A 25728-nucleotide genomic window follows, 5' to 3' on the forward strand; every position below is an offset into this window, starting at 1 on the left:
TCCCGCCTAGTGGGACGTAACGCGTGCGAAGGGGGAGGGGCCGGTGACGTCACCCGCCATCCATTGCTGTCGAGACCGCTGTGTGTAATACGATCTGCTCATCAAATGCACTTGTATAGTGCTTTACAAGGTAATTTTATGATTTTATGCTATGACACTGTTTCCGGGCTGTTTTACTTGTTTAGGAGTCTACGTTTATGTGTTCCTACATGTGGCTTGTTTCACAAGTGCTCATGAGTGCTTTACATGGCAGGTATTTGTGTTAAAAATGTGTGGGAGAAGTATATAATATAATTTCTCCATAGAGCAGATAAGCTTGAAATGTATATAAATGCGTGATCATTTTTTTTCTCCGCTAACCACTCATATTAAGGCTCCAGTCTAATGTGTGCTAATGCACAGAAATTCCGCATGTCCTACTTTTTAAATAGCTGAGCTGCCACATAAATGTGAACTAGCTACATAGTAATGAATAGTATGTCTTCTTTATGATGCTGTAAAACAGACAAGTGCTTTGTACAAAGTGCATAAGAGTTTGCATGGCCTCTGGCTTTAAAAAATAGTATGTATTAATATAAAGAACATCTGTAAAAAACAGATCCTTAGCGTTTTCATCTCTTTTATTTAACAAAGTGTATATTTGGGTTGTGAACCTATACCCATTGGTATTGCTTCAGCACGAGGGACCATTGATGACTGCAATGGAGTAACTTGCTTCATGCTTCCCATGGAACTTTCAAATCCTTGCTTCAATACAGATGACTCTTTCTCAGATATGTGAGATTTATTTATATTTTTTGTTTGTATTTTTACTTCATAGTTTTTGAAAATGAATTTGAATTTAAATGTCATACCTTTGCTGCCGAAGATGAAGAAGATGAGGGGGAAACATTTGAGTTTGATAGTGGAGATGATGCTCCAGAAGCTGACAGGCAACCCGTTCAAACTGCTGGGGGTGATCTCATTGACCTGGACTTTAAACTCCCAGATCCTCCAGGTGAGATGATGTATCTAAACAAAAAAAAACAGAAATGTAAAAAAAATTGCAAATTACTAGTCATTGGTGTGGTAGCTGCATTGGTTTTCCTTTTTTTAAGTTTAATTTATTTTATTTTCACCTAATAATGTTGCAAATATTACACTTCCTGTTCCTGCATGGCTAGATCACTCCTCCACTCATCTAAGGAGGGAGCCATGGTTGTAACCCTAGGCAACTCTTCTGATATGGACAAAAAACATGTCTGTATATCTGCATCTTGATTATAAGAGAGGAGGGGGCAGGACAAATTGGTAATTTACAGGAGATCACTAGCAAAGATTTTCTTCTGTAGAGCTCACAGAAAGTGACAAGGACTCTACATTTTTGGCAAGATCAAGGTGGCAAGAAAACTAAGGCAGCCTTTACATCTGTAGAACCCTTCTAAGTAGGTTATAGAAGCAGGAGTATATTTTTTTGGTCTTTCTGCTTACCAGAGAGATTGCCATGTAAATTTATATTGTTCTCTGCCTACCAGAGAGCAGGATCTGCTAGTGAGGTCTGCTCACGGTGCTTAGGTGCAGCTCAGCTTGTCTGAAGTGTTTCACACTGATCCATTGAGAGAGTCATATTGGACAGTGGGAGGAAACCTGGCAAATGAGTGCACAGGCATTTAGTACAGCCCTGGTGATTGGCAGATCAAAGTACCTTGGTGCATACTGGGATACTAATTCTTCCATACAGGTGGCAGTATGGTTAAAGCAGTATGTCTGCTTCCACAAATAACCTGGTGAGGCCAAGTGAGAGTTGTCCTTATCAACTGTAAATAGTTAAAGTTGGAGTATCCCACTGTTTCATTCTCCCATCAAAGTTCCACAATAAATATAAAACCAAAACCCCTGGACTGTTTATTGAGTAAAGAGCAACTGGGAATAAGGATGAATGTGTGAACTGTCCCTAAGTGACTGTCTGTAAGAAAATCAGAGGAGCCCCAACAATTCATCACACAGCAAGCCCTACGGGGACAGTGCTACACATCTAAGGACTGTAAGATGCAATATTGCATTTTTGTCCTGAGGTTCTGTCATCTTTAAATATAGTACTTTAGAAAAATAAGGATTCGCCCTGTTATAATGACCGCTAAAGAAACTTGTTGCAGACACACCATTGCATGCAATGTGACACTAATAAAGTCTAACTCCCTGCAGAAGCTCTAAATAAAGTGGGGAAGTCTTAACATTTCTGTCACGTTTTTATTTGTGTCTGTGATTTTATTGCAAAGATTTTCTCTAACTTCCTGTCCCTGTGACACTTGTACAGAAGAAAAGCCTAGCACACACAGGCCAAAAATCAGCTGGTTCAACAGACACTAGCCGACATTCGGCCCGTGTGTGCAGCAGCCTGTCCGACAGAAGCTGGGAGAACATCCTGCTTCCGTCAAACGGCATGCTGGAAAAATAGTAGCTGATCGGGATCTGGTCAGCACTTGCAGCCAATGGCTGTGAGTGCTGGCCTGTGTGTTCTTGACTGGCCAAACAGTATAGTTTAGAAGTGAGATCGCTGTACTAACTGTCCAATAGTACAGAGCTCTCCCTGCTAAGCTATACTGTCCTCCCGAGAGCCTCAGTTTTTTGCATTGAGCCCGCTGGGTTGAACGGAATAAAGATTATAGTGTGTACCAGGCTTTTAGGGATATGGGTGTTATCAGCACTGGAAGGCACAGACAGCAATAAAAACATTGTGAGAGGTTCTAACCCTCCTTCATTCTACTAACTATGTATTAACTATACTGTTTCAAGAAAAACAATAAAAATCTTGAATGTTATTAGCGCAATCAAGGGCACAGCGTTACCTCAGGGTGAGGTTACATGACAGTCAATTGTATTCTCTCTGATAAATGACTCTCTGTTTTGGCTGCTGGAGGGGGGAAGAACTGTCAAATAACAGAGGCTTTTGTTTTATTCCATGTAATCCTGAAAGCAACCTTGGTAATATGACATTTCTGGAGTGTCTGTTATCAGAGTTTAGACAGGAGATATGGCCTATTCTTTATGTACTTTCTCTGTGATTCTCTTTTATAATGTAGTATTCATCTACACATTCATTTGGAATTAGAGTACTAAATGTCACTGCATAACTGTATAATTTGACATTTGTTAAGTGGTTGTTTCTAGCAGATTGACTAAATCCTTGAGGAAACTTTGTGTTACCATTTGAATGAACTTTACAAAATATTTTACCATTACACCAATATTTCTAAACCTTGCATTCAAGTAACAAACGAGGAGTCCCCAAAAATATCCCACTTTTTATTTTTTTTTTTTTAACCAGTATTCCACATGTGACCTTTGAGGCACAGAAGCTTATTCATAAAACATACAGCTAATGGTTGGAGAGTAACAAGTGGGTGATGGAGCTGCTCTATGATATCCCCAGTAATTCATAAACAAATATAGTATTAATAGGTAAGTATATACGACATTTAAAAAAATGAATAAATCAGATATCAATATGTCATATGTGCAAAATTACAAATTCATATGAACCTGTGCAAACCATTAATCTGTGAGAGGCACCGCTCCAGATGATGTCAGAGTGACGAAATGCATAGGGCGGAGCCAAGCGTCATTGCACCACTTCCAGTTTCTTGGTTTATGTCTGGGGAGTGCACGGCGTCCCAGACTTCCTGGATTTTATGCAAGCTGACTGATTTTTTTATGTGAGTGCACTACTTTTATCAATAAACCTTGACTTTATGTATTTACACTATGGGGGCTATTTCTTTCTTATTCTATTGACCCATACGAGAGGATGCCGTTATACCATTGTATACGCGGGGGAGCGTAAGGAGACCTTGGAGCAGCCACACTAACCAGGCATATTTACATACATTGAGATACCCCTGTTGAAAGCTGTAGGATATCTGGTAAATGTGGGATACCGGGCGTGGGAAAACGAGTGAAGACACTGGGGTTCACTGCATGCTGTAATTTTAACCTGATTGTTACAACATCACTCAAGGTATCCCACCAGTAGCACTAGAAGGGGCAGCAAGATCATGAGTGCATTTTTAAAAAAAAAAGACACTGTGCAAATCCTTTCTTTACAGAATTTCACATTTTTCATATTTTATTTATGAACTTATTTTATGAACTATATCTAATTTTATTAATATATATATATATATATATATATATATATATATATATATATAATTTATTCACTAAGGGAGTGTGAAATTGGCTCTTGCACTTTTTTGGCATATTTGCATCAATTGTTTGCATAGGTTCATATTAATTTGCGATTTTGCACCTATTAAATATTGATTTCTGATTTATTAATTTTTTAAATTGTCGTATATACTTACCCAATAATACTTTATTTGTTTAGGAATTACTGGGGTTATCATAGAGCAGCGCCATCACCCATTTTTTTTGTTACTCTTCTTCTTAGACGCCACCTTTTTGGTGGTCAGTCACGGTGCAGCAACCAAATAAACTAGCTCCTTAGCGCGATAATATATATTTTTATTTATCATACAGCTGAATGTTAGCTGGTGCATTTTTGTAGTGCGTCCCCTTGGATTTTGGATGGGAGAAAGCTAGCCACAGAGTCGATTTTTGTTTGGAAATTTTTGTTTAAAGAAAGTGAAATTTTCTAATGGATAGTGTAGTCAAATCATCATTCTTTTTAGACCACAGTCACAAGAAAATGTGAAGGAACAGGATGGAAAATGTTTCTCAAACAAACGAATTTCAAACCATGATTGTGGTTTTTGTTTGAGAAAGTCCATTCACTCCAAAACTGAATGGTAAAAGTATTTTTTTTAAGTACTTCCAAACCACATTCATGATGTCATCAAATGTACTGGGGAATTTTCATGTGAATGTTTGATTAAAAATTCACTAATGTATGGCCGAAATAGGTTTAACAAGACTGCCAGTTAGAGCTCTCCATCGTGCTGAAACTTTGCTCTATTTGTCCCTACGCCACTGTTATCTTTAAATAGGGAGCAAATACTCCCCGTCCTTTATTCTTTGCTAACATTAACTAGTGAATGGCGTGAATTATGTTTTATTTAATACCAAATATTGTGTTAGCTCAGTGGTTTCACAGAAGCCCTTGAGAGCAAGGACCCTTTCACTACAAACACCTTTAGTGTCTTGGGATGGTGGAATTCAAGGTGAGTCATGTCATGTTTGCATTAATATATTTTTGATGAAAAAAATGTAAATTATCTCCAACTGATGAAAGTGTGCAAAAACAAAAAAGCAATTTGGACATTGATTTTTATGGGTATAAATGCAATTATATCTCATGGCAGGTTAGAAAGTGTTTAGCATATTCCAACATATGTCCAGGGATTGTAACATTTTCCAAATGGAAACAAAGAAGTTTACAGTAACCTCTCATTGTAGAACAGTTCTTGAGAAATTTCGGGAAATATGCCTTATAAATTGGGTGAATGTTGTCCAGCTAAATTGTTGTAATTTGATGTGCCAACCTATAGATATAACCTATAGCTATCAATGTTGTAAATATTTTCCAAAGAGACATAGTTAAAAAGCACATGTATTTGAACCCATTGCAAAGTCTCAGACAAATGCAAGTTAGTATTAAATATGATATTGGATAAACTTAAAGCTACCGTGTTATATATATATATATTTTTAACCAGTCTGAATACATACGCTGCAAAAAAAGACCGTAAGTACAAGCTTTCTAGCTGACTGGGCAGCTGAACATTCCTCTGTTCAAGAAGAATGGTCCTCTGAAGTCTGCTGGGAAACAGACATTACAGGGAATGTTGATATCTGCAGCACACTGTGGCTCCTCTTGCTGACCTCCAAATCACTATATGCCCCACTAATGAGATGTAGGTAGACAAGAGGAACCACTGAGGGAACCATTGAGATTGATACTTCTAAATGTGGTGGATTCCTAAACATCAGAGAACCATTCCTCTTCAGTGGAGCAGTGTCCGCAGCGCAAACAGTGCGAAAGATAAATGTTTACAGACTTTTTTTTAAATTTTTTTATGCAGGATATGCATTTGGGCACTTTTAAAATACATGAAAGATTTACTTTAATTGTTAATAATTCTTCAAATTTAAATGCTCCTTTTATCAAAAGAAATGTAACAGATTATAAATACTTAATTGTGCAGTGCACATGAAGGTACATCAAACATGTTTGCTGAAAGTAAGCCAATATTTCATAGGTAATTTAAAGGCTTTAGGAACATGTTACACTTGTATTTGGGTGTAATATGTAACTTTTTCCATAACCTCCCCACCCCTTGAGTCCCTTCCCATGACAGCAGGCAAGGGTTCTTCTCCCCACAGCTGTTGCCACTTTGTCACCCCATGAATAAACTGCTAGTCCCGTCTCCTTCTCTGGCAGAAAGACTTACGGTTTTCAATGGACTATGAGCACGCTCATTTGAGCACTGGTAGTCCATTTTCACGTCATTCAGCTTTCAAACTAGAAGACTTTACAGAGGACTGACAGGAGCGTGACCTTGCACCTCTAATGCACTGATCGCAGGTGCAATGTTTTGCAGACTGAAAAATAAAAATAATAAATGCAGTTATTTTTTGCAAAATGTGAATGTATTTTTTTTTTTAAGGTGTACTTGGCCTTTAAAGAGTAGCTTCACTTTTCTTGAGAAAAAAAATCCCCCCTGGGTGAACTATGTAAATTGCATTGACTTTAACAAACTTTGTAGCAGATTCCTACCTGCTTTTGTTCTACTGTGTCCTTGGAAAACTGATTCCTGAACGGTAGTGTCTGTGTTCAATGTAAACAGCTGATGCACTTGCTGTGTACTAATGAGGAAACTTGCAGTGTCTGCATCCTTTTAGAAGTAATTGACCCTTAGCCCTGGTTCACACCAGTCTGATTTTGACAGTTTAAAATTGCACGCCAAGTCGCACTCCATTGCCGGAAATGGAACTGTTCAAATTGTTGCAACTCAAGTTGCAGTGAAAAAGGTTACCTGCACTACTATTTTACGATTACATTGTGACATGCATTGACTTCTGTTAAATTGAAGTCGCAAGCCGCAATGAAATGGCACATCAAAATTGCACTGATCAGACAGCTTTAAAATTGCGCTGAAGTAGCGTGTGAACCAGGGCTTAAGGATTATCTCATCAAAATATAATTCCTATAACATTTTTAGATTTTATATATTTTTTATTTGCTGTTTTTTCATGGAGTTATTCTTTAACTCCGTGTATATTTGTTTCTTTTTTAGAGATAGAATTAGATCAGACAGATAGTGAAAATGTTTTACGTCAAGATCTGCAAACCGAAAACGATTTGAGCACCGCTCCAAGAAAGGTGAACCCTTACTCTGTGATTGACATTGCACCCTTTCAAGAAGGTGATTCTGCCGCATCTCAAGAGCCTGAACCAGCGGATGGCAATACAAGTCCTCGCGTGCCAAGTGGTTATTCCGTTCCTGTGCCATGTGGGTATGCTGTGCCATCCAACCTGCCTTTGCTGCTTCCAGCATATTCTACTCCAGTCATTATTCGCAACATATCGGTAGATGAACAAGGTAAAAGTGGATTTAACTTTTTTCCCCTCTAGTCTCCCTGCCTTTAAATAGAGTAGAGAATGGTTAAGACCTCTGTCATTTTTTTTTGTTGTCTTTACCCTCTCTGAGAGATTTGCCATCACTTCCTATCCCAGAAACAAAGCAGGATTTCAGATTTCCCTTAATTTTATTTTTTTGGATACCGTTGTCACTAGTACAAATAAAGGGGTGAATCTTCCCAATGAAGACCTGGACAAAAGGGGTTTTGACCCTTCCCCACACTTTACTTTATTAAAATACTGCTAATAATTATACAACATAAGGAGGAGTTAGGTGCTGTCAAAGTAGCTACAACAATTTTTATTAAATTGTTTTTTAATAGGGCTGCAGTAAGGGTGGAACTTTACCCATAACAACTTGATAAGACATTTTGGGGTTTATTTACTAAAGGCAAATCCACTGTGCACTATAAGTGCACTCGCTGTAAATCTGAGGGGAAGCTCTGCTGATTTCTATCAACCAATCATGTGCAAGCAACAAGCAAAAATACTGTTTTTTATTTTCCCTGCATGTCCCTCTCAAATCTACAGCGACTAAAATTCCAAGTGCACTTGTAGTGCACAGTGGATTTGCCTTTTAGTAAATAAACCCCAATGTAATTTAGCAAGGAACATACATTCCACGTGAATAATTATGCTATGAAAATTAGTGTGTAAATTGCCTCCAGCATTTTTCCTGTTTCTTCTTGCCAGGGGCTGCCATTTTGCTGAAGCCCAGAGCCCAAAAGTTAATTGTACAAAATTCTTAAATCATTTAGGTAACCTCATTAATGTCCTGAGTGTGTATTAATTTTTTTCTTAGCAAAATCAAAGGGATAGGAGATTTTGGACTTGTGGTGTGGCATTGCAAAAGTAGACATATTTCTACACATAGACTGTCCTCATCATTATTCACCAGAAACGCAATTAGTATTTGCTGGTGCAGCTCATCTCTTTTTGCATTTATTGTTCTAGTTATTACTTTTTGTAAAGTCCAGAAATTCATTATTGATGATAAATATGCATTTCCCAGAACCCCTTTTAACATGTGCCAAGAGTAAAATTGCACATTAGCATTTTGGATACTATTACAACAATTAAGGCTTAAAATACTTTCTATAATTGGGATTATATGGCCAAATCATTTTATTAATTTGAATTTTAGAAATATATATTGGTGAAACGCTAGCTGGTCAATTCACTTTCATCAGTTCTTTCACTTTTAAGGCCTAAAGAATATTGGAAAACTAAAACAAAATTCAAAAGTGATCATTCCAGAACAAATATGCTGTTCGATATATCACACAAAAGAGTTGAAAATTTACCAGAATTATTTAACCCGTCAATTGTAGTAGCGCAAACACAAAAAATATTCTTTCAAAGTATTGGTTAATTATCATAAAATACTGTAGATTGTTGATCCAGGGAACTTTAAATTAGGACATGCTTTTTTTTGTCTTTCTCTGGGTCAACTGTACGTTTAGGTCCTATTCACACCGGTGTGATTTAGCACAGCTTTAAAATGCAGATAAATGGAAGAACATCTGAAAACCAATGTGTCCTATTTACATTATAATGTTGCGCTAAAATGCAAAATGTATGTCAACGAATGTCAGCCTGCATTAAAGCGTGACTAAAATGGATGGAAATTTGCATGCATTTTAGTGCAAGCCGGTGTGAATTGGCCCTTAAGTTTGTGAGGAAGCAAGTTAATATTATTTTTGTCTTTCGATTGAACTTTATAGACATGCAGTAAATCACAAAAGTGCGTACACCCTTCACATTTTTGTAAATATTTTATTATATCTTTTCATGTGACAACACTAAAGAAATTACACTTTGCTACAATGTAAAGTAGTGAGTATATAGCTTGTATAACAGTGTAAATTTGCTGCCCCCTCAAAATAACTCAAATCACAGCCAATAATGTCTAAACCACTGGCAGCAAAAGTGAGTGGCACCTCATGGCAAAGAACTCTCTGAGGATCTGAAAAAATAATTGTTGCTCTACATAAAAATGGCCAAGGCTATAAGAAGATTGCCAAGACCCTGAAACTGAGCTGCAGCATGGTGGCCAAGACCATACAGCAGTTTACCAAGATAGATCCAGAACAAGCCTCGTCATGGTGGACCAAAGAAGTTGAGTGCATGTGCTCAGCATCATATCCAGAGGTTGTCTTTGGCAAAAAGATGTATGAGTGCTGCCAGCATTGCTGCAGAGGTTGAAGGGGTGGGGGGGGGTCAGCCTGTCAGTGCTCAAACCATACGCTGCACACTGCATCAAATTGGTCTGCATGGCTGTTGTCCCAGAAGGAAGCCTCTTCTAAAGATGATGCGCAAGAAAGCCCACAAACAGTTTACTGAGGACAAGCAGACTAGGGACATGGATTACTGGAACCATGTCCTGTGGTCTAATGAGACCAAGATAAACTTATTTGGTTCAGATGGTGTCAAGCGTTAGTAGCAGCAACTAGGTGAGGAGTACAAAGACAAGTGTGTCTTGCCTACAGTCAAGCATGGTAGTGGGAGTGTCATGATCTGGGGCTGCAAGTGTGCTGCCGCCTGCCTGTGACATACTGAAGCAGAGCATGATCACTCCCTTCAGAGACTGGGCCGCAGAGCAGTATTCCAAGATAACGACCCCAAACACACCTCCAAGACGACCACTGCCTTGCTAAAGATGCTGAGGGTAAAGGTGATGGACTGGCCAAGCATGTCTCCAAACCTAAACCTGTTTTGAGCATCTGTGGGGCATCCTCAAATTGAAGACGGAGGAGCACAAGGTCTCTAACATTCACCAGCTCTATGATGTCGTCATGGAGGAGTGGAAGAGGACTCCAGTGGTAACCTGTGAAGCTCTGGTTAACTCCATGCCAAAGAGGGTTAAGGCAGTGCTGGAAAATAATGATGGCCACACATCATTGGGCCCAATTTGGATATTTTTAATTAGTGGTGTACTCACTTTTGTTGCCAACAATTTAGACATTAATGGCTGTGTGTTGAGTTATTTTGAGGGGACAGCAAATTTACATTGTTATACAAGCTGTACACTCAGTGCCGGCTCACACAATAGCGATGTCAGACATTGCATGTGATTCGCACCGCACCGCACTGCAAATAACATGCGATGTCTGTGCAATGCGAATTCAGCCATACAGATTGTATGGCTGAATTTGCATTACATTCAGACCAAAGTCGTGCAGGACCCTTTTTTTGGTCCGCACCAGAATTGGATTGCATAGATGTTAACACCTATGCGATCCGATTCCTGTCTGAACTGACAGTTTGCACTGTGATATGCAAACTAATCTTGGGGTGTGATTAACTTTGTATGGACACTCCCAGCAGTTCGCATATGGCAGTGTGAACTGCCTGCTAGTCGGGTGCGATGAGGGTACCCGCAGTGGATTTGCAGGGTTCCCAATGCACCAATGTGAACTGGCACTTACTACTTTACATTGTAGCAAAGTGTCATTTCTTCAGTGTTGTCACATGAAAAGATATGATAAAATATTTACAAAAATGTGAGGGGTGTACTCACTTTTGTGAGATACTGTATATCTTTTTAATTAGCTAAAACCATAAATAAATACATACCTGGTAAGCCTTAAAGAGCCTTGTGTAGGTACTTCCTAAATATCCTCTGCATTATAAAAAAAAAAGTTACCTTTGATGAAATATATGTGAACATCCAAGATTGCTGGCATGTATACTCGCTATGCTTCTGACCCACTGCTGATAATAGTGCTATTTTCTCATACACTGAATGTTGTTTATTTGCCATCTTTCTCCTTGGCCATTCACAGAAAGCTATGTATATTGTGTGTGGTTCACAAAGAAGTTCTACTTTAATTTATGGTTTAGATGTACTTAAAGCAATAATGATTCCTATGAGAATGCACATTGTTTTTAGTTCTACTCATGCTATTTCTAGGTATTCCAGTGCAAGACATGGTTGTCATAATCATTTTTTTAAATTGATGATCTGGATTATACATTTGGTGGAATGTTGTTAGGGTATTTGCTGATACTGAAGCTGTTCCTTCTTGTGCTGGTATTAGGGAACGTTATACAGTTTCATCAAATTTAAATATTATGTGAGCTCAGTGTTCATGTAAACTATGTGATAATCCTCCTTTTGGGCGGAATTTTTACAGACTCTACTTTCTAGCACTTTAGTTTTACTGTCATCTACAGTCTGTTACTAGACAACATATTAAATAGAAACCAGTGACTAATAATATTAAGAATGTATGTGCAGAGCAGTACAAAGGTGAGTAATGTTAGTAATTAGGATAAATGAACATATATATATATATATATTTCCCCTTTGCAGGGATTCAAGAGGAAGTGCCCGATCCTCACTTTCAGGTTCTGATTGACAACCATCATTCAAGGTAAACAGCAATTCGAGATTAGTAACTTGCATATTTTAGCTATTTCATAGTCAATTCATAAAAACTGCTCAAAAAAATTAAAGGAACACTTTGAAAACACTTCAGATATCAATGGGAAAAATCTCATGCTGGATATCTATAATGATATGGACTGTGTAATGTGTTAGTAACGAAAGGATGCCACATCGTATAATGGAAATAAAGATGATCAACCTACAGAGGGCTGAATTCAAAGACACCCTGAAAATCAAAGTGAAAAAAAGGATGAAGCAGGCATTTTGCTGAAATTTCATTGCAGCAACTTAAAATGGTACTCAGTAGTTTGTATGGCCCCCAGGTGCATGTATGCATACCTGACAACTTCGGGGAATGCTCCTAATGAGACAACAGATAGTGTTCTGGGGTAGTTCCTCACAGACCTGGACCAGGCCTTTACTGAGTTCCTGAAAAGACTGCGGTGCAACCTGCTGGTGTCAGATGGACCAGAACATAATATACTAGAGGTGTTCAATTGGATTTGGGTTAGTTGAGCATGGGGGCCATTCAATGGTATCAATTCCTTCACCCTCCAGGAACTGGCTGCATACTCTGGCTACATAAGGCCAGGCATTGTCGTGTACCAGGATGGAAACCCAGGACCCACTGCACCAGCGTAGGGTCTGACAATGGGTCTAAAGATTTCATCCCAATACCTAATCGCAGTAAGGGTGCCATTGTCTAGCCTGTAGAGGTCTGTGCGTGCCTTCATGGATATGCCTCCCCAGACCATCACTGACCCACCACCAAACTGAGCATGCTGAACAATGTTACAGGCAGCATAATGTTCGCCACGGCTTCTTCAGACCCTTTCACGTCTGTCACATGTGCTCAGGGTAAACCTGGTCTCATCTGTGAAAAGCACAGGGTGCAAGTGGCGGGCCTGCCATTTCTGGTGTTCAATGGCAAATGCCACTTGAGCTCCACGATGCTGGGCAGTGAGCACAGGGCCCGCTAGAGGATGTTGGGCCCTCAGGCCACCCTCATGAAGTCTGTTTCTGATTGTTTGGTCAGAGACATTCACACCAGTGGCCTGCTGGAAGTCATTTTGTAGGGCTCTGGCAGTGCTAATCCTGTTCCTTCTTGCACAAAGGAGCATATACCGGTCCTGCTGATGGGTTGAGGACCTTCTATGGCCCTGTCAAGCTCTCCTAGAGTAACTGTCTTTCTCCTGGAATCTCCTCCATGCTCTTGAGACTGTGCTTGCCTTCTGGCAATGGCATGTATTCATGTGCCATGCTGGAGGAGTTGAACTGCCTGTGCAACCTGTGAAGGATCCAGGTATCGCCTCATGCTACCACTAATGACACTGACCCTAGTCAAATGTAAAACTAGTGAAAAACAGTCTGAAAAGATGAGTAGAGAAAAAAAAGTAAATTGTCCCCACCTGTAAAACTACTCCTGTTTTGGGTGTTATCTCATTGTTGCCCGTCACCACATTGTTGCCCATCTAGTGTACCTGTTGTTAATTTAAAGTAGCTGAAACTGATTAACAACCCCCTCTGCTACTTAACTTACCAGATCAATATCACAGGAGTTTAATTGACTTGATGCTTATACTCTAAATAAAAAGTATTCCTTTAATTTTTTTGAGGAGTGTATATCCATTGTACTTTCTGAAAATCACAGGAAATTAATTGTAAAGAAAGAATGTACATGCAGGCAGTTAAATACAAATTTCCTGCACAGATGGGAAGAGAAGAATGGGGGAAAAAAAACTTTAGATGTGTCCCCCCAGCCTACCTCTAACTTCCATTATTTATGACCGCTGTTAGACCTGCACTCCAACATAATTGCTACTAGTACTTATTTGGTCCCAGTACTACAGTTACCTATGCCCCAGTGAGATCTACACATGGCTATATTTTCATCCTATAATACTAGACCAAATTATTATTTTTTTGTTTACCCCTTCATGACAGAAGGTAAAACAAATCCTAATTCCTGAACCCAGTTTTGCAACTTAGTCTCATATTAGATAAACTGTACATATCATTGCAACTACTTAGTGTATCCATGTTTTTTTTTAGGATAAACTGGATCTTCATTTGGTGATCAATAGTAATGGATTTCTCCTGATTTTTAAATATATATTTTTTAAGAAACTAGCCCAAAATATAAAACAAAAAATAAAAAAAAAAACATTTTTAAATGTATCTGCATTTTTCTTGCCATTGCCATTACCATGACTCGCCATGTGACTGAACCACAAATGTGTGCATTATTTGTTGTGTATACCCATGGTAGGTCCAAAAAACAATAGTGCAATTTTGCCTTTTTATCCCACCTAAAACAGCAATACAAAAGTTACTTTCTGTAATACTATATAAAACACTTTGAGCTTGATTTGCTAAAATTTAGAGATAAAAATCTGGTGCAACTCTGAATGGAAATTAGCTTCCAGGATTTTTTTGTCAAAGCTTAATAGAACAAGCTGAAGTTAGAAGCTGATTGGTTTCTATGCAGAGCTGCACCAGATTTTGCACTCTCCAGTTTTAGTGAATCAACCCCACTGACCCTGACCTTTGGCTATGACCTTGACCCTGATAAATTATATCCAGTCCTCATCTAGCTGTTTTATTCTATTTATTTTAATTTTGCACTCAGGATATTTTTTTCTGTTTACAATCTTTTCCGTACACTAGGAGAACTAAATCTTTTTCTCCATTCAGAGGAGAAAGAATGTAAAGAATGGGTTTTACAGCGAGGTCACAGGCTACCACAGCAATCATTGAGAGCTGGTCCCCCCTCCCCCGATTGTCAGTACAAGACCATAAACTGTTGGGGACAGCTTGGTCCGTGCGCTCTGCATTAATTGGTTAAACATATCTCTTAAGCAATATGAAGTTAAAGTGCTTTGGTAACATAAACAAATGTAAAAGATTATACTACTTAACTTTTTGCTGCTAAGTAATCAATGTGCACGTTGAAGCTAGTTTACTTTGGGCTGAGAATCTTCACACAAAAAAAGTAAGGGTCCTTTCACACGGAGCGGACCTTTTTTTGATCCGCTCCGGCACTTTTTTCTTTTTTTTACGGACACGGATGACACTCGCACGGATGACACTTGTGTCATCCAGTCCATATGTCCGTTTATCATCCCATCTGTTTGCGGATGATAAACGGAGATAACGCATGTCAATGGGATTGCGGATGTCAGCAGATGACACCGCTGACATCCGTTTTTGCGCCCGTTCCGTTTTTTAAACTGAAAAAAAATAGGGTTCTGTTCCGCTCCAAAAAACGTAACTGATCGCTAAGGACGCAAATTGGATGTCAGTGGATGACCATCCGCTGACATCCGCAATCCCATTGACATGCATTATGTCTGTTTTTCATCCGCAAAAAAATGACATCAAAAAATGGACCTACGGACCGCCCGTGTGAAAGGACCCTTAAGATTGATTTCAATTCAATCCTGTGAAAAGTAAACTCTTATTTATTTCAGCTGTGCGTAATTGAATACGATAGGGTACAAAATGATCCTTAAGCAGAGGAAGACACTGGCTGTGTATTCAGCAAAAATGGTGCCCACTGACAATGATTGCATTTAAAGTTCCACTCATTTTTGTGTGCATTAAAAGTCAGCAGTTATAGTTGCTGACTTTTAGTACACACACTCACCTGTCTCATGATCCAGCAATGTGGCTGTCTGAACCTTCGGTTCTCTCCCTCTCCTCTCCCTAGGCCTGGCATTACAACTTGTGTGCAGCCAGCTGTGACAGCTTGCAGCTCCACAGCCTAGTGCGCACTGTGCAAGTGCAAGTCACGCTGGACCTCCTGAATGGTCAGGCAATCTTCTGGGACCTGTGACATGTCCCAGAAGATTGCAGGGAGCGAGGGCCTAGGTGATCCGAGTAGAAGTGGGAGTGGGTATCTGTCAAAACTAGGAACCCACCCCCCCTCCCAAAAAAATATAAAATGCCAAATTTGGGATTGGAAGTGAGGGGGAGTGCCTAAAGTGGAACTTCTCCTTTTGATTGTAGGTTTACTTTAAGGACAGGTGGGTGGGAGCAATCTGCTGGAGGGACAGGGCAGGTGCAGGGTGTGTGTTAAAGAGCTGCTGAACTACTTACTTAAGCCCCATACACACGTACCGATTGTCAGCCGTAAATATTCGGCCGATTGTAGGCTTGTTAGTATGATGCTTCCGACAGCCGACAGCGCATTTTCGGCCGAACAGAATCTGTCGTGCAAGCATTAAAATTTTTGTTGGCCAACACCAGAACGGCCGATTGTTCGCCAGTCAGTACAGATTTCGGCCGACAGACAGCAGATTTGCAAGACTGGGCATGCTCAGAAAAGAAAAAAGACAAGGAAAGTTAACCATCACATGACATCACTTCTGCAGTCGGCTGTTGTTGGCCAACAAAATTCATATGCAGTCTTTTGCAGTTTTCAACAGACATGACAGCCCTGGACAAAAGACGGCCGATCTTTCGGCCGACATTCAGTACGTGTGTACGGGGCTTAAGTCCATGAACAGTTTTCTCATCCCAAAGGACATAGACCAGAAAGTCACGGAGGAGTTTTCTATAGGTGAAACTGGAAGCTGAGGTAAAGTCTGCTCTAGAATATAGAGAGAGGTTTTACATTTCTAAAACAGAGGTACATTATTGGCATATTGGTACATAGGGAACGCTGGAATTTGGAGGAAAAAAAAAGGTGACCTTAGCTTTTAACACATATTCTATCCTTTGTGCATATCATGCAATTAAATGCTTTTCCAATCTTCAATTCTCTTTAAAGTGAGGACTTTCAGGCATCAAAAGAAGAGGATGTATTGGCCAAGTGGGTTTCAGATCCAGCAAATACAGAATGGATGGAAAGTAAATATTTTTAATGCATTTCTGTGTTTGATTATCTAACTTTTTAATTAACAAATCTTTCTGTTCATTTGCATACAGCAATTATATTACATATTAATGCACATTGCATGTCACTGATTTGTTTTATTCAAATTCAAAAAAGCAGCTTCGCTGAAAATGGCTTATTTCAATAAAGCTGGGTTTAGTTCCAACCAAGTCTATTCCACTGTCAAGGAAGGCAACATAGTGTTCTCTAAACCCAAAGCACAACTCAGTTAAGGTGGTATGAAACCCACATGCAAACATGAATTGTATTGCAGTTTACCAATTCTTAGTTGTGATGGCTGCATTTGTTTTCTTTTTCAGGCTTTCTTTCTTTTATTTTCACCTGGTGATATGACCAGTAGTTCTGTTGTCCTTCAAAATAACAAGCTCTCCTGTAGATGTAGCAGTTAGTGTTCAGACAGATCGTTTAACGCATGTAAGGTGATCTACCGATTCACTTCTGTACAACCTCCCTGATAGATCTTTCAATCAGCACTGCAGGCTAATGCCCGAAACGCTGATCAGTGTATTTTGGCAGTGGGAAAGTCTCCACACTGTAAGAATACAATAGCTCAGCAGGGAGGATTTCAGACTAAACACATTGAGTGTGTGGATGGGTAAATAGTCAACCCAACCACTTCTACAACCATTTTCATTAGAAGTCACATTTTACCACTTGTTTTCATGAATCTATCTGTTGATTTCAATTTACCTTTACACCTGATTTATTCTCTTTTATGGATCCCAAAAAATACTACAACTAACCTTCTAACAAGTCATGCCTCTTAACCTTTACATGATATTCAACAATATACGGTATTTATTTTGGTGAACTGAAAGTTTTTCTTTTCTTCTTCTTTTTTTTTTTTTTACTAATACGGAATGTATATGGTTTATTTACTTTTTAGATCCTGATGAAGTTATTTATGATGATGTTCCTAGAGAGAATTCAGACTCTGCAACAGGTACTCTACTACATTATTGTCACTGCTTTGTGCTCATAAAAACTTTAAAATATATAAATAGTTACAAAGAAACACGTGCCTTTTTCTGAAATTATAGGTTATTCCTAAAATAGTAAACATATTATAGTTACCTGCTCTGTGTAGTGGTATTGTTCAGAGCGGCCTCGAACCTTCTCTTCTGGGGCTACCTGCCGACTCACTCAGCTCCTCCTCCCTTCTGAGCTGCTTGCTATGGGGGCAGTCATGCAAGCTCGATCCTGAGCCAGACTGTGTGGGCCTATAGACAGGATTTGATTTGATTGATAGCAACAGGAGCCAAAGAAGTCCTAAGAGGGGAGAGAGCAGCACTGAATTGAGATAGGACTCAGGTAAATATTTAGGGGGGGGGGGGGCTGGGAGGAAGCTGATCATTAAAGGTTTTTTTTTACCCTAATGCACAGAATGCATTAAAGTGAATCTTCAGCTTCCCATCCTCTATTTTTTTTTTTTTTTTTTACACCTGCTTACCTTTTGCTGGTTTCTCTACAGTTTGGATACTCACCCACCCAGCAGATCCAGCGTTGTCTTGCCAAGATCCTTTTCTCAGCAGCTGCCACACGGGTCCTGTGCCACTATGTTTGCCTGTGATGTTTGTGACATCAACAGGGATTGCAGCCAGCAGGCTTCCTGATGATGCCCTGCTAGGCCCGCCCCATCCTCCACTGTGAATGAAACAGGCCTCCTGGGATATGTGACGTACATATCCCAGGAGGCACAGCGGGCATAGTACACATCATTTGATTAGGTGAATGACATGTATTGAAGGTGGGACTAAACCTTTTTCATGAAAAAACCTTAAAAAAAAAAAACATACAGATAGCGGAGCGGGGGAGGAGTGGACGTGAGCCACTTTCTTTTATTGGTGAAAATCCACATTAAGGTAAAAAAAACCTTATGCCTTTAAAACCACTTAAATCCTAAATTCAACCTAGTATCTTCTTGTCTTAGATCCCGAGGAAATGATTTATGATGATGTGGAAAATGGTGAAGAAGGCAGAACCAGCTCTTTGGATTATGGCTGGAGTTCTAGTGAATTTGAAAGCTATGAAGATCAAAGCGATTCCGAGTCAAAGCACGGTGTTCCCAATTCCTTCCTCCGAGGGGGCAGCAAAAGACATGTAAGTCTATTACTATTTATTTTGCTATTTATAGTTATTGTTTGTATCAGGAAACTGTTGGCTCTAACTATGGGCCAATTCGCACTTCAGTGGAGAGCTCTCCTCAATTGCACACAGAAAACAATGGTTTTGCAACATGTCTGCATTTTTCTCACCCCTCCACAGGTTTCTGTGCAACCCTGTGTTTTTAGGCATGGCAGCTTTGTGACATTCCATTAAAGTTTAGAAAAAAAAAAGGGGGCAAAAAGTTTGCGTTCTCAAAAAATGAAAATAAAAAATGTGGATCCCCTGTAGCAAGAGGACCTATGGCCAATTTGTCCAGTACTGAATTGATCCCAGCCTATATGGCATGATTTTGAGGTCATCTATGCCCTCACCTGCTACAAGTATGAAACCCCTGGGGGAACCAATGAATCCTACTAAATATATGGGCTGTCTGGTACTAAGAGGTGTGAAAGCACAGAATTTATTTCAGTGTAAAACTCTTTTGATTTACAGTGATATGTCTTTGTACCTGTGATACACATGTTAATATTTGCATGTTCCTGTTCTTTACACAGTGCTTTTGTTATATTTTCCTTTAATACAGAATAGAACTGTACCACTTGTGGGTACTTTGATTACATGGTGACAACCTTTCCTAGGAGAGAGATGTCATATTCACTGTCTCCTAATTTAGTTTGGCTGTGTTGCATGTGTACAGCTGCTTTAATATCTATCTTAGGGATATCATCAAATGGAATAAAGCTTGATTAATTGAAGTGTAAAATGTTTTGTTTTGTTATACAGGAACTGCAGGCTAGCAGCTAAAAGGATAGCAGAAATACATACATTTGAGATGATTAACATGCTGAAATGTTTATAGTTCTGTTCCTGCTTGTTTTGGATTTGCCACACAGCTGCCAAACCGTGTGCCATTTTTTCCTGACTGAGTCTGTAGCTTCATGCGTCACCCCTCTGTGCCTCCCTTGCTTTTTAGACAGCTGCAAAGCTACCCTGGCTAGAGCTGTGCAGTGTGCCAAAGATGTGTGAATCATAAGACTGGCCAAATAGAATTGTAAATTCTTTTTCAGTTAAAACAACTATGTACTACTCTTGTTTCAATGCCTGATTTAGAAAGGTTTCCCAATAAGAAAATAAATAACATTTAGGGTGCTTTAGCTTCCAAATGGGGTAAAACATATACACTGCTCCTTTCATGGTATAGAAATGGCACTGGTTTTAATTTTTTTTTTATTAAAGTAACTGTGTTGCCACCTAAGGAATATCAATCTAAAGCTTCCTGTAATACTAAAAAAGAAAAGGGCTAATACGTATCTATCATTTTACACATACCCAGATCTCTCTTGAAAAACTGAGGCATCTTCAGCAAGTCCCGCTTTTCATTTTTTTCATATACTTATCAGAATTTTCTAAAATGTGTGACAAGTTTACTTTAGTCCACCTTTTGAACATGTTTCATTATACATTCAGGGCTGGCGCTACCGCTACCGCTAGGCAACCTAGGCAGCCGCCTAAGGCACCTTGCCCCCTAGGGCGCAGCAACGTCTGCTGATTTCCCTAGTCTCTGTTTCGGGGCATAGATAAGGGGGGGGGGGCAACAACTGCCCTCCCCTTCCAAAAGCGTCCATCAGTGTCACAGCAGCTAGGCTAGTGTAGCCTTTCAGCTGCAGGTGCCGCACTGCCATACACCAGCCTGTCTTCCCCATGCTGCTGGTAGGCAGGTTGGCCTGAAAGTGACAGTGATTAGAGATTATCCCATAATATAATACATGTGTTTCCAGCCTGCCCGAATTGTAAAATAGCATACCGGGATTTAGAAAGTCGTGTGTGATGTCAGGAGGGAGGGACTTATGAGCTTCAGTTATCCATTGGCTGAGAAGACAGCAGTGGGCGGTGTGACTGCCTCCTCAGCCAATGGGTTCATAAAGTGCGTGTCTATCATTCCAAATAAATCTTCATCCCGCGGGCTTTCCATCTTAGTGGGTGTGGGATGAAGCGGCTCTGATGTGAGGAGAAGATCTAGAACTGCATGCAGTGAATGAGGGTTCTGCATTGATTAAGGCGAGGGAAGAGAAAGTGTTTTGCCCCAGCAAAAATAAAGGAAAAATGGGGGAGCTGCCTCTGCCCCAGTTTAATGGCACTCATTGTAATACCATCCATATTCCTGTCCTTTTAATGTGGGGACAATAACCGGACACCTGTGCAGCATAGGTGGTAGCTTACTGGCTCCATGTTGAAAGGACAGGAATATGGGTGGTATTACAATGAGTGCTATTGAGCTGGACAGCTGCACTCCAGTAAGCACTTTTAGGGCCCATTCACACTAGGCACTGCATGTGAAATGCACAGGAATGCTGTGTGGTTTCTCTGTGCTTCACATGCATTTATGTGTGGTTTGTACACTTTTTTTTCTTTTTAGGGGGGAATGGGGGAGTGGGTGGGGAGTCAGCTACAAGTAGCTGGTCTTGCCTAGGGCGCAAAACAATCTGGCACCGACCATGCTTACACCCACAATTTACGCACACCTCACTGCACTTATACTTCCGATTTTGCTTCCCCCAGCCACAAAATGGGCTGCAGGAGGAATATGCAATAGCACCTGCAATGCCCCAATCACAGTTGCACAGAGGCTCTGCAGGCCTAAATGCAAAAATTCAATAAATGGACTATGCCTTTTAACCTCTCCTTAATAGTGACTTCTTTGTGTATTTTAATAAAGCCATAGCCATATTCCTGAGTATTGTGATGGACAGGAAGCAGTTGGTTAGTATGTTTAAAGAATTTAGTGCACATACAGTATAGTTCTTGTCCTGATGGTTTACTTAGTGATGCATTTTCTTAGAAGAAAGTTCACTTGTAACCCTAAGTGTGTTACTTTATGTAGCACCCTACAAGGTAGGTGCTAGGTAAAAGCATAATGGGCTTTGGCTGCCTAACAGCAGGGCCATGATTTTCAGCTGGGCTGTCATGTCTCCCAGGTGTGGCTGCTGAGAAGATTCTCATTGGGCAGTGGAGGAAACCCAATCAATGGCCTATTCAGGCCTGTATCCACCCCAGAAGGCACATTCTACCACAGAGGATTCTGGGAGTGGGTGTAAGTTTGAAGGGAACTAATATTGCAGGGTCTTTGGCGGGAAGCAGAGTCCCAGGAGGGAGAGTACGGTTGTCTCTCCTCCTGTCAGAAAGATCAGGTGTCTTGGGTGGCTGCAGGAGGGAAAGTTGAGCTGAGCTGCAGAGAGGATCCGGTGTGCCAAGGACCAGCAGGAGGAAGAGGGGTTTAGTTCCAGGAAAGCCTTCCAAGGTCGTGAGTACTGTGAACTGCCCCTGGGGGTCTGCCTAGTGTAGAGGGGACCACTCCGGTGAAGGTCCCAGGGATCCTGGAGCCTTCAAGTGTCAAGGGGATTGCCTAGTGAGAGGACCCTGAAGTGTCAGAGGGGGTTGCCTAGTGAGAGGACACTGGAAGTGTAGAGGGGGCGCCATCGGTTGGGCCCTGAAGAGTCAAGTGTGCAGTGTTAAGAGTTGCAGCTGCACAAGCAGTTACAAGAAGCTACCTCAGTCAGTGAAGGGCTGGAGGAAGTCATATGCAGGACTTTTGAGCTAGACAGAGTATCAAGAGTCAAGGATTATTACAATCCTGGATCTTCTGAGTTAACCAAGGAGTTAAAGTCGAAGTTTCAGCACTTTCAACAGAACAGTATCTCAAGCGCCAGGAAGCGTTGGTCGCCATTCAGGTGGCATCAGGACAGCGCTAAAAGGGCATCTTTTCTACAAAGTGTCCCAGTTAAACCTAGTTGAGCCAGAGGAGTATCCCACTCATTCCCTTCTCCCATCCCCATTATAAAATAAACAAAACAAACCAAAGATGCCGGAATGGTCATTGTCTCAGCTCTCACACTTGGGTTTTCAACTTCAATGTGTTGGAAGTGTTCCCAGTAACAATGGCAGACCCACATCAGGCCCAATGCCTGCAAATATTGCTACATTTATATTGTATTTATGTAAAAAGCTACCTTGCAGGTGCTTCAATTCTAAAATGTCTCATTTTACAGGCCAGAGTATGTGTTTCTCAGTTATACTCTGCACTGAGCCAACAAATGATCTGTTCGGTCAAGAATGCATTTCACTAAATTCCTAGTAGAAGATTTTTGTTCCCCTTGTTACAGAGAATAGTCATGTTATTATGTTTTCATTGTCTAATTTATTTCATCAGTTAAAGTGGAACCAAATTCTCTCAATCAACACTATTTGTAATCCTTTTGCCACTAGCCTTAGTAAATAAATAGAAAAGTATATTATATTTTCTTGCGTTAAACTTTTTCTTTTAATTTTTTCAGTTTCTGCCTAGTTTTTGGCCTAGGAAAAAATGATGTCATACCTCTCAGGAGTGTTCATTGGCATTTTTTCTAACATCTAGAGGAGGGACTTTCCCAGCTAAGCTCACCCTCCTACCCACATGCTTGAGCTATGGGCAGATGGATCCTAGCACATAAATGCTACATAAATCATCTGCTCTTACTCAAGATGGCCATGGCTAGAAGCACTAGGGTGGAGGGTGTTTTATCAAAGTGATTTCTCAATGAAATAAAGCATTGAGACATGGATCGATTGGTGAGTTTGCTTTGAATATTAAAAATGAATTGAACCTCTTGTCAAACCCGCTCACAGTAGATTTACTGCAAGCGGGCGGCACAGCCAGGCAGCAGGACGGATGGAATCTTCCTGGTTTAGCGGTGCGCAAGTGTGCGCCCCCTGCTGACCTGTGCTGTGTTTAGACACAACATGAGTTTGTCAGCAGATTTCAGCCAATGATTTATGGCTAAAACCTGCTGATCGGCTGTTGGCAATGACAGCACCGAGTTCTATGTTGACAAACACACAGAGCTCTGTGCACAGACAGTGATCTGCCTGTTTATTCTCCCTGAAATCAACGATGAGAAAAGCAGACAGATCTGTTAGTAAAAGCAGCACACATCACACACATACTTGTTAGGCACACTGATTGCCCCTTGATGTTAACCCCTTTACAGCCAGTGCCTTTAGTACAGTGTACAGTAATATCACTGATTACAGTATTAGTGTCACTAGCGACATCCGCATTAGTAAGTTAGCATCCCTCCCAGCCAATGTCAGTTAGTGCTAGATTGTCTGCCCCATTCTGTCTCACTATAAGTCGCTGAACATTGCCGTTACCGGTATAGTGTCTGTACAGATCAGTATCTTGATCATGATCAGAACTACACTAGTGTCCCCAAAAGCACAGTTTGGGGAGTAGCAGAATACATTTTGGCCCACATTTATGAAGAGATTTTTATGGATAAGTCTTATAACCGAAAGTAGAAAATATTCAATTTTTTGTTTCTAAATTTTTGGTATTTTTTCATTTATATAAGAAAAAATAAAAAAACCCAGTGGAAATATTATAGCGCATTTGTGTACAGTGTTGCATGACTGCGCATTTGCCAGTTAAAGTAGTGCAGTGCTGAATATAAAATAATGTCCTGGTCATGAAGGGAGTAAAACCCTCCAGAGATCAAGTGGTATGTAGCATTTTCTGTTTGTGCTGCTCAGATACAGTTTAGTTCTGCTTTCAAGACCCAACACACAGTTGTTTGACTGTTGATTGTCTGTGCATGGTGGAGGGAAGATCAAACTACTCTGTGATACATACACAGGCATATACTTGGGGCCATATTTGTAAAAATTATTTTATATGAAATTGGAAGTATTTCCCCTAGCAACCAATCCCATTAATGCAACTGTAGCTTTTATTATGTGGTTCAGTGATAATTATATTGAGATCTTAATGTTTTTTAAATAATTATATATATATATATATATATATATATATATATATATATATATATATATATATATATAATACATATTTTTAAATGAGGGAGTAGATGCACACTGATGAATCATCACTACTGGCTTTGCTGTTGTCTTCTGTCGGTATGCTCACTGTGAGAAAATGTCTTCTGTAGCAAAATCTGGGTAACTCCTAGTGCTGGCACTCTTCCCAAGTGCTGTTGTTGTATAGGACATTACAGGAGGCTTATGTCAAGACACATTCAGAAATGTGCACTAATTACATGTACAGTACGTTAAATGTTATTTTAAATTATTTTGTGTTTTTATATGCCTGGAGTCCTTAAGGACCAATAAATTCAAAGGGAGGACTGAGTGAAGTGAATGAAATATAGAAGCGGAGGAATTTTGTACCTCTACTCCCCAATCCAATTGGTCTGCCTTTCAAGAGTTTTTACACATTAGCCTACCAGTTTTACACATATCTATGGGATTGCTGCCATAGGATTTGCACAGAATGCTTGAATGGACCATGAAGCTGAGCATGATTATCTGATGATTATTTATCATCTGGTTTACTTTGATAGCATTTTAGACCAGAATACATGTATTATTAAATGCATTAATTGTTGTGCCTGTATCCAATGACTTTACAAGTTTGTTTAATATTTATTTCAAAAGTAGATTTTTAGTGCAGACCAAAATATTTTTTTTAATAGTTAATATATCTTACATTGTTATTTATGAAGGCGTGCTATATCTTTTTATATAGCTTTCTCAGGACTTAACACGTATAAAACAACACTACGAGAGAAAGATGAAAGATTTGGTGGCAAACAAAGTGGGAGGAGTAGAGATCCAACATATAAAACATAAACATGAACTCAAGGTGATGTAGCATGTCTTTCTCAGTTACCATTAAGTGCATGATCAGTCCACCCTGGTAGTGCT

The 25728-nt window shown here is 39.9% G+C and overlaps 1 protein-coding gene across 1 annotated transcript in view; it reads left to right on the top strand.

Annotated features, from left to right (window-relative positions):
- ARHGEF10 (Rho guanine nucleotide exchange factor 10) overlaps window positions 1-25728 on the top strand; it is a 245754-nt gene that overhangs the window by 57418 nt on the left and 162608 nt on the right. Inside the window, exons 3-9 of the mRNA XM_082249546.1 lie at window positions 821-997; window positions 7242-7541; window positions 11895-11955; window positions 16741-16820; window positions 17753-17809; window positions 18797-18966; window positions 25550-25666. Coding sequence (XP_082105672.1) covers window positions 821-997; window positions 7242-7541; window positions 11895-11955; window positions 16741-16820; window positions 17753-17809; window positions 18797-18966; window positions 25550-25666 — 962 coding nt within the window. The remainder of the gene's footprint in view (window positions 1-820; window positions 998-7241; window positions 7542-11894; window positions 11956-16740; window positions 16821-17752; window positions 17810-18796; window positions 18967-25549; window positions 25667-25728) is intronic.

The sequence above is a fragment of the Pelophylax lessonae genome (assembly GCF_965119305.1).
Source record: "Pelophylax lessonae genome assembly, chromosome: 3".
NCBI classification, from domain to species: domain Eukaryota; kingdom Metazoa; phylum Chordata; class Amphibia; order Anura; family Ranidae; genus Pelophylax; species Pelophylax lessonae.